At 42.3% G+C, this 16,290-nt stretch overlaps 1 protein-coding gene across 1 annotated transcript; it reads left to right on the top strand.

Annotated features, from left to right (window-relative positions):
* The first annotated feature begins 961 nt into the window (after positions 1 to 961).
* Positions 962 to 7,990, top strand: LOC136541654 (PTI1-like tyrosine-protein kinase 1). Its single transcript, XM_066533647.1, has 8 exons — positions 962 to 1,155; positions 1,909 to 2,024; positions 3,189 to 3,436; positions 3,542 to 3,668; positions 3,781 to 4,054; positions 6,750 to 6,882; positions 7,266 to 7,352; positions 7,485 to 7,990. The coding sequence occupies exons 2-8, from the start codon at positions 1,934 to 1,936 to the stop codon at positions 7,626 to 7,628; spliced, it is 1,104 nt and encodes a 367-aa protein (XP_066389744.1). The 5' UTR covers positions 962 to 1,155; positions 1,909 to 1,933; the 3' UTR covers positions 7,629 to 7,990.
* The last annotated feature ends 8,300 nt before the right edge of the window (positions 7,991 to 16,290 follow it).

Here is a 16,290-nt window from a genome sequence, read left to right as displayed (position 1 = left end):
GCCGATTTGTTGTTTGAGAAAAACATTGTTCCGGCTAAAAAAACAAGCTGAAACGTACGGATTATAAAAGAAGCGAACAGGACCCGTATGGTACAAACATAAATTAATTTGGATGCTCGAATTAATCCATCCAGGTAAAACCCAACAAGCTCCAATTATCACAACACTAGTAATTTTGAAATTTTAAGGAAGTTTATTGGCTCCATTGCGGAGCAATCAGGTCTTATGTGCACATCCAACAACAACTATTTATGATGGTGTCATTGTTCAGCTTGCTTCTCACCCTTGCTACCCGACTTGGTGAAATGGCGAGCAGAGGGGCTTCACACAGCCTGCGGCACACTGGTACATTCCCCGTAATCCAGTGTAGCCTAGGCGTTAAAGTAAGCATGAAATCTATAGCGGAGCATATAGAAAGGCGACGCACAAGGACTACAAGTTGTACAAACATAACATGTTGTATCACTCATACCTCGTGTTGGACGTCATCAACGTCGGTGCTAGGGCCTAGGGCCAAGGATGGGCTGTGCGTGATTCGTTTGGGCTTGTGACGGCGGACATGCTTAGTTTCTAGCTAGATGACACTTCTAGCTAAATTTAAATACCACAATGTATAGTTTAAGAGTTTAGAGACCTAAACGACGTTTGCGGCCAAGTTTAAGATCCGCTGCTACATTTTTACTCAATAATTTAATATGAATTACAGAGATTTAGACATTCCGTGAAGCACTCCAGTTGAGAAATCCTAATGTATATTATATTTTAACAGTCCGGCTTCAGGAGACCCTAAAACTCTTCCAAATTTAAAATCTCGACGACTGCATTGGCGGCTTCCCTAAACCTGGCCATGGCCGTCCATGAGTCCATCCAATCCAAATCCAAAGGGAAAAAAAAAAAGTCTGCTGTGTGGTCCCGCAGGTCGCACCATTCTCCCCCTCTTGTTCCGCCGAGACACGCGCCCTGCACGGCTCGCGCCCAGACTTCAGTTTACTGGGGGACAGCACGCACCGCAGTCCGCAGTCCGCAGCCCGCAGCGTCTCCCCCTTCTGCTCGTCCTCCGCCTCCGTCGTAGGTGCCGGCGCTAAGCGAGGATCCCTCCCTCCGCCGTCCGTCCGTCCGTCCCGACGGGTCCTCGACTGGTTTCGTCGGTCGCTGGTAAGGAAGCCCTAACTATTTCTTTCCTCGGATTGACCGCTTGCTTTTTCGAGTTGAGATCAGTTCAGTTTGGGGAGATTATCTGTATCTCTTTCCACGCTCGTGTGCCCTCGAATCCAAATTTTCCTTGCCTGGGGCGGATGCGCGAACGCTCCTCCAATCCAATCCTCTTCCGGGTTCATGGATTTGCTTGCTTGATTGATGCTGTAGTACCGAGTATTTTTGTTAATTTCTTTTGGGATTGGTGGAAACACCAAAGGTCGCCCCTGGTAATAGCGGAGGAACTTGGTCTTATAGTGGATTTTTTTTTTCTTGGAATATCCTTTCGGTTCCCGGATGTACTAGTACTGCTCTCCACGCGCTTCTGGAAAAGGCTGGCTAAAAGCGACTCGCATTGCTGCAATCACTCGTCCACTGACCTGAATAGTGAATATATACTACTATCTGAAATGGATAACCCCAAAACCTCTCGAAATGGTACCGTCTTTGTTGAAGTTATTCTCAGACTTGGACTGCTATCGGCCTGCTATTTATGTGAACAGATTTGTTAGCTCACACATCAAATAGGTCTAGCATTCATGCTAACCGCCTTACCAAATTTGTGTGATGAGTACGGACGGGTTGTACGCCGGTACCTATTGATTGACGGATTGATTGCATGTAGCCATGCTGGCTGTGTATGAGCAATGCCTTCTTTCTGAACTTTCCATTTATGGATAACTCTGTTTTGCGTTTCTGTTGCATGTACTGAAGTGGCGACAGGTGACGGGACGGCGATATGAAGTGGTTATGTTGTAACTGCCACTTTGACGATGAGGAAGATGGCCACGACAAGGAGCAGGCCAAAGCTCAGAGCAATAAGATAGACCGTACGTTGCTTGCTTTCAACGCTTGTCTTTGTTTGGTTTTGTGAATTCTGGTATGACTGGGCCAGTTGAAGGTTATGTAGGAACCAACCTTTTGTTCTCTCTTGACGTTTCATGGGAATTAGGAAACTTCAGCTGTATTGAGTCTGAAGAATAGCTGGAAGCAGTTTTCTGGCTATTCACAGAAAGTTTCCAATTTTTTTAATATGAATCAGATTATTGCTGGATTCACACACAAAGATGAGGTAGATCAATATTGATGCAGAGAAAATTCAATGGTATTTCGGGGACTGGCTAGCAACTTGATATATAAGTCAACCATCATAGTGTTTCTCATAGGAAATTAATGCAGAGAAAATTCAATGGTACCATCATAGTGTTTCTTATTATAATTTTATTAAGACTGCCAAATACAAGGATATGTCTTAGTTTCCTATATCAAATGGGTAGATAGCAGATACAAAGATACCGTCATATTTTCTCTATATAAAATGCTTGAACATAGTCATCAGATGCAAGAAGCTCATTATAGTGTTTCCCATCTCATATCACATGCACACCTGTCTATGCAGACAAAACTGTGTCAGAACCCTATTTCTACTTGTTGCCTTTGGGTTGGCACAGTTTGCCCCTGTTATTTTTGGGGGACCTAATTTGCTGTGTTGGAAGGTAGACAAAGAAGTGTTGGAACACCATACCTAGTTCTTACTATGTCATATATATGCTTAGCATTGATCAATCTCCTCTTTTTAAGGGACCCAAGTCATACAATGCTCATAATACATGTGTTTTATTTTTATTCTTCCTTGTGTTATTTGTCTTATTGCAAGTACGCTGCCTCTGTCCTCTCTTTGAACAGAAGTTTCCAAGGTTTTTTGCTAGAATTTGTTTGAATGACTAATTTGAGACCTACTCCCTCCATTCCAAATTATAAGATGTTTTGGCTTTCTAGACACATAATTTTTGCTATGCACTTAGATATATACACTATGCCTAGATACATAGTAACATAGTAAAAGCAATGTATCTTGAAAATCCAAAATGTCTTATAATTTGGAGCAGAGGGAGTATGTATTAACTATTAAATCCTTGTGTATCACCTTTTAGTTACATCATTTATATGATTATATCTCGGAGTCTTTGCTGATTTAACTTTTATCTTTTCAGCCAAGCAGAAGTCTTCAAAACCTCCTGTTAGTCAACCTGAGCCAGAGTTCTCCCCTCCTACAATTGATGTCCCTGAATTGTCGTTGGATGATTTGAAACAAAAGACTGATGATTTTGGATCGAGTGCTCTGATTGGTGAAGGTTCTTATGGACGAGTATATCATGCCACTTTGGATGATGGGAGGCAAGCGGCAGTTAAAAAACTTGATGCATCTGAAAATGAGCCTAATGATGAGTTCCTGAAACAGGTGGGCACTGACAGCACTTTAAGCTTCTTGTTCATATTCCCCATACGTTGTTGATAATGTCAGAAGGGGAAGCATGAGAAAATACATATGTTCTCTGTGTTGCAGGTCTCACTGGCATCAAAGCTAAAGCATGAAAATCTTGTTGAGATGTTGGGTTACTGTGTGGATGGGAATTATCGTATACTCACATATGAATTTGCAACCATGGGATCGCTTCATGATGTTTTACATGGTAAGACGTTAAGCATCCAGTACCCTTTTCATGTCACATGTCCACACATTATATTCTTTAGGATGTCGTACTCATCTGTGATGGACCTGCATCATATTCCTTTGTACAACAGGAAGAAAAGGCGTTCAAGGCGCGCAGCCTGGACCTGTACTTGACTGGATGCAGAGGGTCAAAATTGCTATTGAGGCTGCAAAAGGTATAGAATATCTGCATGAAAAGGTTCAGCCTTCAATCATCCATCGGGACATCAGATCAAGCAATGTACTGCTGTTTGAGGATTTCAAGGCAAAAATTGCAGACTTCAATCTTTTGAACCAAGCACCAGATATGGCAGCTCGGCTCCATTCAACTCGTGTATTGGGAACTTTTGGATATCATGCACCTGAGTAATTGTCTAATATCCTTATTCATAATAATTATCTTCTTTGTGACACATTCAGTTTCATCAATGTTACTCTGACTGCAGCTTTCTCAGCTCAACTGTAGATTTCCTAGTTCATACCTTGAACTTAGTGTAGCTTTCATGCCAGTTTAGTTAAGCCCTGACTGCCACCTTAATGACTTTATATTCTTTATAATGATTCAACTGGTAGTTAGTGCAATTGTGCTCATGTTATTAGCTACTATTTTAGCATGCCTATCTTTTTGATTGCTATGGTGACAAGGTTTTTTTTTTTCTTGTGAAATATGTAACTGACAGTTTTGTTACTTGAGTTATCATGGTTCAAGCTTTCACAAAAAAAGGTTATCATTGACTCATTCTTCAAAGATGTGGCAGTTGGGAAGCACACATGCATGCCAACAACTGAAGGCACATTTTTTTTTTCAAAAAAACGAAAACCATATTGCGAACCCATGATGTACAGGCAGCCTCTGTCAAAAGACAAATGATTGCCTTAACCAGTACTCTTGATCCTTGTGTTGAACAGAAAATTATTTATCTATACCATTTGCTAGGAATATGGAACACACCAACGCCATAGAACCTAAATGTAGTATTGAACCCATACCATGTACTGTAAATCAAGTCAAGGTCAATTTACCTGGTAACTGTAGTACATGCTATGATGCTAGTCAACCTTTGGGTCACTTTTCTTCCTGCAATCATTTATGCACATAACTACATATAAAAACCTATGGCCATCTTTTGTTTTCCCTAGCCGTCATCTATCTGCATAATTATTACATATAAAAAATGTCGAATTCTACTTTCTTATGAGGATACATACAAGTACAAGAACTTCTAACCCATGCACTAGCAAGTATGCTGATTTATAGCATTACTGTTTTTGAAATCATTAGTTCCATTAACAAAGCCAGACAATGTCCTTGCAAGGCATGAACCCCTGCATGACAACAGTACTTGGGTTGGCTAGGCACTGAATTTTGTATAGTCAGATGGCCAGCGTTTTAATTGTGCCATTTGGTTAACAGAATGAAATGCATTCCTATTAAGAAAAGCTGGACCTTGTCTAGGTAGATGATGTGAATATTATGACAGAACTTTGTTTGCACAATTGTACTCTAAATCACTTGTAACTACATATCCTAAAAAGACCACTTACTGCTGCAATATATTAATGAAAGCAATGGCTATATATATATATGTTATTCGTATAAGGACGTGTTTTTGGTAGTGATTTCCCATTGTATATTAACATAACCGCTTGTAAAGTGGATATGCCATCATATAGTGACATAGCTACCACATTACTTGTTTTTCATCTGTGTACAATAGTTGTTTCTGTGGAGTGCACCATAGGGATTGTTTTTCACACTAGGTTACCCAGTGCGGCATTGATAATATATTACAGTCAGCAGTCACAGTAGGTTTTCTTGAACTGATAGCAAATATTAAATACCATCAGTATTGAACCTGAACTGCTAATCTTTGGGTCATTAGTCCCTTTTATCTTCAATATTTCAAAAAGGTAGCTACCTGTGTTGACCAAAAAACTCTAGTACATGTGCTTGATTATTTCATTTTTAAGAATGTTGAACAACAAAACTAATATGTCAAGATAGTGTATTTTAACATCCTGGCAGGCCACCTGAAAACGATAATTTGCCATATGCTACTGGCTATCGTATCCCATGTATACCAAATGCGCTATATATGGATTTAGTACACATTTTGGAGCCTTTTGCAGAGCTTTTTTTAATGTAAACTGGCAGGACCTGCTGTTTATATAGGGGAAGCAACCTAAGTCAAAAGGAAAACCAAGGGAAGAAAGAAAACAAACTGTAAAGGAGAGCAGCAATCAGGAAAGAAACACCACGCTGGAAAAAGCCTTTCGCAGAACTTCACATTGCAAATTAAATCAGTGCCATTTAATTGATCAACAACCTAGTGAACAACCTTTTATGGCATCCCTACTTGATCTTAAATTGTTGTATTTGTATTCCCTAAATGCACGCTGACATGACAGGATACACCCACATAATTTCTTGAAGAAATTTGGGTGCAAGAGGCTCGCCTCCTTGTTTTTGTTATCTTGATTTTTTTTGATAAGGTGTTTTCTTGGTTTCAATAGTGTGCCCAAGATAATGTGGGCTGCATGGTTTGTTCATGTCTTGCATTTTCTTTTGCTATCAAGACATGCTGACATTTCTTTTGGAACTTTTGAATACCAGTCTTACATTTGTTTGTGCCCTTGATTAGTTATTTTGTATTTACTACATTGGTTGATCTGTTATTTGTGTTGCTTCATATCATAATTAATTAATCAACTAATGATAGGGTTACAGTAACATAAATCTAGCAGGATCAATGATTTATGTTGCAACATTGTGGTGAAAATATTTTTTTATCCATGATCTTTTGAATACCAAGCTTACATTTGTTTCTGCTCTTGATTGGTTATTTTGGATTGATTACATTGCTTGATCAGTTATTAATGTTGCTTCATATCATAATTAATTAATCAACTAATGATAGGGTTACAGTAACATAAATGAAGCAAGATCAAGGATTTATATTGTAACATTGTGGTGAAACTAGTTTTTTTATGCATGAACTGTAGAAATATTTAAACCCTGATTTTCTTTGTGCCTTTCTAAATTTGGCGCTGTTTGGTACAGATATGCTATGACTGGCCAGCTGACACAGAAAAGCGATGTCTACAGCTTTGGTGTAGTTCTTTTGGAACTTTTGACTGGAAGGAAACCAGTAGATCACACAATGCCTCGAGGACAACAAAGTTTAGTCACATGGGTAAGTAATTTTGCTAACTTGCATTGGAGAATGGTTGCTTATGTGTTGTACAATAGTACTGCTATTGCCATACTGACATATGGTTTCGCAAAAATAGCCTAGTTTTTACTGGATACTGCTATTGACATGCTGACTTGGTTTCTCAAAAAAAGCCTAGTTGTTTAGATGTTACTTGAGGTAGAAACATAGGCAAATCAATCCACTCTCAGGTTCTATTCATCAGCCAATTAGTATCTAGGCACCAAGTCTTACTGAAAAGTGAGAACTGATTCTGATCGGGTCAGAATTGGTGATGGTCTTTTGTCAGTAAACCCCAGAAGCTAGATCAGAAAAAGGTAGGGAAGTATTCATTCTGACTTTGTACATTTGTTTGTTTCTTTCAGGCTACTCCAAGGTTAAGCGAAGACAAGGTGAAGCAATGTGTGGATCCCAGGTTGAAGGGAAAATATCCTCCAAAGGGAGTCGCTAAGGTTAACATTTTACCTCCCCCCTCCCCCCCCCCCCCCCCCCCCCCCCCCCCCTTCATACACGTCTTTGTGAATGATGTTTTACGTTAATTTGGCCATCTTTTATTGATGTAATCCCTTGGACTCTCCCTGCAGCTTGCTGCAGTGGCAGCTCTATGCGTGCAATACGAAGCAGAGTTCAGGCCCAACATGAGCATAGTTGTGAAGGCGCTTTCGCCTCTCCTTCAACAAAGACCTGCACCAGCCCCCGCAGAGCCAGCCTCGCAACCTGTGAGCTGAAACCAGTCACATGTGATGGGACCCTCGGCATACATTCAATCAGCACATTCTATGAGTCTTTTTTTATAAGGATTCTCTGTGTCATTGAGAGTATTTTGGATATTTGTTCTGTAGCATTCTCAGTTGGGTACAGCATGCTACTGTTTGTGGCGACCAGTTCGTGGCATGATGTTTGCGCCACATAATGGTATATGCAGTAGGCTGGAAGTTATTTTTTTTTACCTTCTCTACCTATACCAACTGTTTGTAGGTTTCAGAATTCGCTGCTTGAAGAATAGATGCAGGATGATCTGGACTTTTTGCATTTGGCGTGGCGTTGCTGCCTTGCCTACCATGCTGGTTATCATGTATTTCCTCCCAAATGACAATTCACTTTTGCTTTGTTGTAAGCTAAAATTCTTAAACTGTGATCAAGTTTATAGAAATATAGATATGGACGTCTGGAACCCCAAATAAGTTCAAGAGTTTGTAGAAATACATATTGATATCTAAGATACCAAATAAGTGTAAGATATATCGCATGATACATTGAATGAAACTAATTGGTGGTGTAAATATTGGTATTTATTTCTATAGATTTAGTTAAAACATTAAAGAAGTTAAACTTAGGACAAAACAAAGTGACGTGAATCAGTCATGGCAGCCTTGTGTTTTATGTTTGGAAAATGAAAACCAAAGTTATGTGTCACAGTTGAGCAACTTCCACAATAGCTCCTAAAATAGGGTCTTTATTTATTTAGGTTTTGAGGATTTTCCTACCTCTAACGGTTTTGTTTATTGAGCTCAACTCCACTAGTAACCTTCAAATTAGGGTTCCTATATTTTTAGACCTAGTAATCTTCAAATTAGGGTTCCTATTTTTTAGACCCACATTACTCTTATCATTCTTTATTTTTCCCCTCTCCTATTCCCTTGCTGCTGTCCCCACCTCATGGTAGAGAAGAGGATGTCAATGGGAGGGGCGGACTTGGCCTTGGTGGCGGCATGCCTAAAGGGGGGGACTTCAATGGGGAGGGATGGGCTCGGCCTCGGTGGTCGCATGGTATGAGTGAATAGGGCGGCGATGCAGGACATAGTAGGGATGAAAAAAAAAGATGCGCAAGAGGGAGTTAGTGCAAGAAAATGAAATTTTGTAAGTAGGGAGCTCCCAACGCACTCCTAGTAGATGGGGCTGATGGGAAGATTTTGAGGCCTCCATAATATAGTGACTTGAGTTGGGGCCCTATTGAACTATGTTTTTTTTTTGCGAAAAAAGTAAGAGCAAGGACATGTTTATGATCTCCGTTGGAGATGCTCTAACTTGATAGACTGGGGAGCCCAAACGTCTGGCTTGGCTCAGTCTTCCTTTATGATCGAAGTGATCTTTAGATTTCTAAACTGCAATATGTAAGGACCGCAACTGGTGAGGTGGGGGTTGGAGTGTTAGAGTGGGGTGGAGATTGGCGTCCTAAAGCATCGGGGGCCCTAGCGGGCTGGACAGTCTGCACGACACTTGGTGGTGGTGGGTGTAGAGTATTGCTGTGTTACACAAGTATAATAAAGGGATGTAAGTCGACTTTATGTTGAGACGAATGATAGAGAGAGGAAGAGAGTGAAGAAAATGCATTGTAAGGGCACCTCTATTGGTGCGTTGATGAGCTATCTCTAAGAATATTATTCCTAGTAGGAGTGGTTTGCCTTAAATGAACCGATCCTCGAAATAATGTCTAAGGATGGTTGTCCTACAACCACCGCTACTGAAGATATAGGCCCCGTTCGCTGGTCTGAAATTTGACTGAAACTGGCTGAAAAACACTGTTCCGGCTGAATTGTTGTGAGAGAAAAACACTGTTCCAGGTGAAAAAAAGAAGCCGAATAAGCCATTTTTAAGACAAGCGAACGGGGCCATATTTGCAGTATCGGTCAGCTTAAGCAATCCGACTTTCAAAATTGATTTTCAAACACACACAAAAAGAGAGGGAGCTGGCTGCTCGCCAGACTACCGTTGCTCCATTGTGGTAGCCCAGCGTGTCGTTGCCACACCGGTCAGCTCGTCGTTGCTCAACCGTGCTAGCCCAGCCCTTCGTTGTCGCGCTGTGCTGCCGCTCCAGCCCGCACTATGCCACTGTGCAGCCGCACCAGCCAGCCCGCGCCGTCGCTCCATCCCGCGCCGTCGCGGCATTCGGAGTTGCTCGCGCCACATCGCGCGCACACAAAGCCCACACAGTTACGCCGCGGCTCTAACCAACGTTGTTGCACGGTGCCGCCCGCTCCTACCTCTCTAGTCATGCCCGCTGGGAGTCGTGTGTGCCTGGCACGCGGAGCCATGTTCCACCTTCTCCTCCATGGCTGTGTGAAAGAGAAAGAGGAAGGAAAGATAAGTGAGAGATTGAGAGGAGAGAAATAATGGAGGAGAGATAGGGCAAAAGAGAATACTAGCACACCACGCGCACGCCAAGAGATAAGACAAAGGAGAGAAATAATGGAGAGAGGTTCAACATGGTTTTCAGGTCCAATTCAAATTTAGTTGGCGCTCACCAATTTTTATAGAGGGTACAAATATAGCTAGATTTCAAAATAACACTTTTAGGTGCGATGCTTAACACAACCCTTCAAAAAATCAGTCTTATTTCTAGGGACGATCAGTTTAAGATAGTCGCTCCTAAAAATTATAATTTCTAGGTATGGGCGTACGGCTCTCTTAATGTAACCGTTTCTGAAAATAGTTTATTTATAGGGACGGTCCACTTAACCGATGGGTCTCTAAAAATATTTTTGTAGGGACAGTTCATTAGCTATCGTGCTACTCGTGCTTACTAGAATCGGTTTCTTACGTGCGTCTTATACTAAGAAAAAAAATAGAGGGAACTCTAAAAGTCCACAACACTAGTATTCTACATACCAAGAAAAATTTAATCCAGCTTTGTTTTCTAGCTCCCCCTTTATTTAGGGCGTGTTTAGTTCCCAAAATTTTTTAGGTTTGGCTACTGTTTGGCTATTGTAGCACTTTCGTTTGTATTTGGTAATTAGTATCTAATTATGGACTAATTAGGTTCGAAAGTTTCGTCTCGTGATTTCTCACCTAACTGTGCAATTAGTTTTGTTTTTCGTCTACATTTAAAAAATTTTGGAATCTAAACGGGGCCTTAGTGGAGCCGTTATCAATGACATGCACCAAAGGGAGGAGAAGCGCCCAATAGAATTAGAGATCAATTATACATCGTTTAAAAAAAAGAGATTAATTATACATGCACGCATGCATGGACTGAGAAAAGCAAATAAAACGCTTGATAACTGCTGCGTACCATTTAATAGCAGCGCATGTTGCGGTGTACGCTAGGTAAAACGGCCATTCTCAAAAACGCGCTCACGCCCGGTAAAACGGAACGGAGGGATATATGCAACGTGCCTCTGAAACACTTGTAACATATGCATCATGCCTATCTCTCCATGTGCAACATCCCCCGATCATTAATAAGAATGATGTTGCAACATTCAGGGGATGTTGCAAGTAGTGTAAACGTGGAAAAGTTATAAAGCCTATCATTAATAAGAATGATAAACTTTTCATCGTCCTAAAGAGGATCGAGTAAACTCATACAATTATCCATATAGTTTAGAGTTCCGGAGCAAGACCTAAACTCGTACAATTCTCTCGTTGCTCTATCCAAATTTGGACTCTGTTTTTACAAACTATGGAGCGACAAAAACTAGAACAAAATCTTACACGCGAAAAAACACTCTTTTGCTTTGAACAAATATTCATGAGGACTACTCAATATGGAATTTGAAAGGTCACACAATGCTAGCCAGAAGTTAAATTAAAAGGATACTAGCGCTCGGACATCCGAATAAAAACGTGTGAAAAGCCGCGAGTCCGGACGCCCATGGGAAAAGTCGCGCCCGCTGCTCCTTCCCCCTAACGCCCTCCTCTATCTCTGGGCGGGACCCGAGAGTCGGCATGAGGACGAGCACACCCTGTCCGTAGGATCCTAGGTGCGTCACGCCCCGACCACTGGCCCATGGCTCGCCGCGCCCCATCCCCCGGCGCCCAAGCTGTGCCCCTAGGACTCTCCACCTCTAAAACATGAAACACTTGGAAGCCACATACGACTGAAGTAGATGAAATATTTGAAACATACAATTGCAACATGTGTGTGAAACGTATGTAACATCCAGATAAAACACTTACAAATTGCAACATAAAAACACTTATTGCAACATACGACTGAAATAGCTGAAACATTTCGAACAAACTCTTGCAACATAGGTGTGAAACATATGCAATATCCAGATAAAAAACGCTTGCAACATACGTCTGAAATAGATGAAACATTTTAAACAAGCTCTTGCAACATGCCTCTGAAACACTTGCAACATATGCAATATTCCCTGATCTACTTTTGCAACATCCATAAGAAACAACCGCAACATACCTTTGAAACGAATGAAACACCTGATACATACATTTGCAACATAGGGGAGGGAAAACCTAGGCCGGTCCATTCCCGTCGTTGGGGTCAGAGCTAGCGGCGAGCAGCGACGCACGAGCACCACCGCCACCAGCGCTACCAGTACTGGGCCTGGCTCGGTGGCAACGGTGGGGGTAGGGCGATGAGTACCATGGCCGCCCTAGGTGGGGGGAGCTCGGTCGCCGAGGTAAAAGAGGGCACCACTGGGGGTGGGGAGGCTACCACGTCAAGGTAAAAGGAGAGCCGCCCACTCCCCTGCAACACCGATCACGCCACCTCCATGGATCTCACCATGGACGAGCTCATTATTAGAGAGGACACTCCCACCATGAAGGAGTTTGCGAACAAGGAAGAGTGAGGGACCCCATCGGAGGATCCATGCTGCCCCACGTCGGGCTCAAGCACTGCCGTCTTGAAGGGCTACTGCGCCATGGGAGCGCAAGAGAGAGAGGAGGGGAGGGGAGAGGTCAAGGGGTGTATGTTTTGGTGAATACTAGTGGGAACTAGAAAGAGGCTCATGTGTGGTGAAAAGCATGGATAAGAATGAGTGGATAGGGAGGAGAGAGACTCAGGCCTTGTTTGTTTCCCTCTCCTAAACTTTAGTCCCTATCACATCGGATGTTTGGACACATGCATGGAGTATTAAATATAGACTAATTACGAAACTAAATGCATAGATCGAGACTAATTTTTAAAGCCTAATTAGTCCATGATTTGATAATGTATTGCTACAGTAACATATGTGCTAATGACAGATTGATTAGGCTTAATAAATTCGTCTCACGGATTACCGACTTGTGTAATTTATTTTATTATTACTATCCGAACACTCCCATTTGACACCCGATGTGACACCCCTAAACTTTAGCCCCTGGATTTAAACACCCCCGATGTTGAGAGAGCATGCATGCGTCCTATATTTTTAATGACGTCAGGATGCTTGTACAGTAGCATTATCGTAAATTGAATGCATGTATTTTTTAAGGATTACTCAACATGGAATTTGAAAGGTCACACAAAGCTATGATGTTCGTAGTGGTCAACCTGACCTCCTTGAACGACGCATATACGTAGCACCCAAACCGTCACCACTTCAATTAAGCGCCAATGCACCACGGTACCCCAACCGACCCTACCGGTGTCCATAAATTGGGCTTCGGCAATCAAGGGTGTGTTTGGAGCGTTGCCTGAAGGTAGCCAGGCCCACAAGCTAGGCCCAGACCAACCATAGCCTGGCTGACCCAGTGTAAGGCCCCTTGTTTGATGGCCTGTACCAAACTGACCAGGCCCAAAGAAGATTGTGTTTGATTCCATAGCTAGGAGCTAGGCCCAAGGCCAACTACCACCAACTGCCATTCCTAGATCTTGTCTGATCCCCAGCTAGGCCAGCAACCATGGAGAGCAGCCAACATTAATCAACAGATAGGTGATAGATAAGAGTAATGCAACATTACATAACCAATAGGCCTCAGACTAATTAGGTAAATAAGCATGGAGTCATAACTTCTAACTTTACAAAAGTACTAATGAAGCAAGGCAAAATAACAACATCAGTAGCCTAATCAATAATCAACAGTCCTTGAACAACACAAAGGAGATAGGTAACAAAAATGGAAGACAGAAATCAGTAAGACACAGCAGCAGCTCATCCATCATGTAGTTGTAGTCATCACAGGCCTAAGAGGGGAAGTCATAGCTGCCAGTTTTGCCCCCCTTCATCCATAGTCCAACCACCAAGATAACAAGTGAGGTGATTAACACCTTCTTCCACCAACCAACCTTACCATTACCATCAGAAGGAGGAATGATTGGAGCAAAATCATCATGAGGGACAGAATCATAGGGGAGGGGAGGTGCTACTCCATGAGATGGATGGACATCTCTCATGACTACCTGATAATCTCTAACAGCCTGCTCATAGTTGCTATACTTCTTATATATAACATTTCTCACCCCAAGAACATGCTTACTGCACTCCTGCCAACTCAGGTAAATCCTAGGAGCCTTCACATTGAAAACAACATAGTACGCTGTCATTTCTGTTAAATGAAATAGTGGTTTAGCCTTAGTCAAATGTAAAGTGTGAAACTAGCCATGAGTGTGGAACTTGAAGATCTACGGTTTGCGGTGAAACAAATCGATGATCTTAAGTCCCCCACTGATGACCAGCATCATCAAGTTCATATGTAAGAGAATTGACATCACAGGCATTGTAATAAAAGGTTGGCCTTAGCTTTAGAATGTGGTGGTGTTCTTTTAATTCAAATCATTGGTGGCTGCCATAGAAAATAAAAACTAGTAGTGCAGCAAATCCAAGCTCATGGCTGCCATGGAATCCATGTGCACATCCATACACTACCATCAGCACAAGAAAGAAGGGGTTGTTGCTAGGGTATGGATGTGTCACATGGATGTGATGACATACATGACAAATTAGAATAATCAAGTAAACAGGGCAGACACCAAATAAGTGCAAATCTAGGGTCATGACTGCCATTGAACCCTATTGTGCGCATCCATTCACTGCCATCAGCATAAGATACAAGGTGCTATTGATAAGTGAATGGATGGGCGCACATAGGGTTCCATGGCAGTGATGAAAACCATGAAGAACCAATTAAACAAGGTTGCCACCTCATGAATACATTGTTTGCATCATAGGCCTTATAGATTTCCCACAGTTACCACCAATCAAAAGAAACAAAACCAATAGGTCATAAGTAACAGACATAAGCTTTGGCCATAGGACACAGCCATGCAACAATAGTATCATCATTCATCTATGCTGCTACCACTGTATGGCTGAGTTTCATGGCCAAAGATAAGGCAACAATGACAAATGATGTAGTAAATGGAGCCAAAAGAACAGAATCCAATAGAAATAAAAGAAACCATGAACAATACCAAATAAAGAAGCCAACAGAGGCCACTAATAGTGCATTATAGATACTAGTACAACCTCACACTTGTAGGCTCAAATAAGGTCCATCTTGCCAAATGTTACCTATAGTCAGCCACCCTCCAACTACACTAACCCAAAAGGATAGGTGTGAATCAGCCAACTAAGCTGCATAAAAGCTACACCTAGGTGTGTACAAAAGGTAAGAGAGTGGGTGAGGGAGGTGGAGCAACTATACATCTTAACAGTCAACCCCCTCTTTGCCTTGCTGTCCTAATTGGACAGAACTACATATAGTAGTTCTTAGCAAGGTAGTTCCTCAGCCAAATGTCCCTATGGCTGATTGCCATCTTCACAAAGCCTATGGCAATGGCCTTTTTCCAGCAGGTAGGTGTAGGCAACAATGAGGGCTTTAGTGGTGAAGCCCTGCATCTCCATGACTGCAAGATAGAGGTTAGGATCTACATGTGCAGCACCTGTCTCCCTAATTGCATTGGCAACATTGTTGACAACATCAGACATGTTGGTCAGTAAAAGCATCTCATCCTCAGTGAAGTTCCCTCTCTTCCTCTTTCCACCCACAGTAGAATGCAACTGCTCTATGGCCTTGCTGCCCTCACCAACCTCAGTGTTGGTCTTCTCCTCAGGGACATGGTGGAAGGTAGAGCCCTTGACCTTAGTAGCTATACTATCTACCTAGTTGACCCCAAGGACCTCACCAGAACCAAGTGCATACCTACCAGTGGCCATAGAATGCCCAAATGTGGCATCCATCTTAGAGTAGAACCTTATAGGACAGTTAAGGAACTCTGCATCCTTAGGGTGGTCCTGTAGTAGGGGATACAGTTGTAGATGAGGTAAGATAGGTAAGACATAGTGGCATGGTTAGCAACTCAAGTGTTCTACCTTACAGTGGCCTAGGTAGTGCTCCCCATCAAGCATGATTGCATTGACATCACTATCCCAATTGGCACCACTAAGATCTTTCAGCTTACAGATCCTAGACCACTTTTGCCTCCACTTTCTTAGGTGGTTGTACACCTGAGTTGGGCTCACTGCATCCCCACTGTAGTCCTTAAGACACTTGGCTATAAGGTTAACATCCTTGTCCTTGAACACCTTGTCAAGCCTAGTGCCATCACTTAGCAACTGGGCCATCCACCTAAGCACAAACCTAGAGGTGTTGTTCCACCTCATGGGCCCAACAGCTGGTGCTGCAGTAGCTGCAACATCAGCAGCAAGAGCTGCTTTAGCCCCAACAACCTCAGTCATGACCTCAGCAGCAGCCACAAACCCACCCTCAACATGCAGC

The sequence above is a fragment of the Miscanthus floridulus genome, chromosome 3 (assembly GCF_019320115.1).
Source record: "Miscanthus floridulus cultivar M001 chromosome 3, ASM1932011v1, whole genome shotgun sequence".
NCBI classification, from domain to species: domain Eukaryota; kingdom Viridiplantae; phylum Streptophyta; class Magnoliopsida; order Poales; family Poaceae; genus Miscanthus; species Miscanthus floridulus.
This window is presented reverse-complemented; position numbering and strand designations above follow the sequence as displayed.

Coding starts and splice junctions, on each gene's coding strand:
- LOC136541654 (XM_066533647.1), top strand. CDS start 1,934: ATGAAGTGGTTATGTTGTAACTGCCACTTTGACGATGAGGAAGATGGC. Junction 4,055..6,749: donor TTTGGATATCATGCACCTGA/GTAATTGTCTAA, acceptor TGTTTGGTACAG/ATATGCTATGACTGGCCAGC. Junction 7,353..7,484: donor CTCCAAAGGGAGTCGCTAAG/GTTAACATTTTA, acceptor CTCTCCCTGCAG/CTTGCTGCAGTGGCAGCTCT.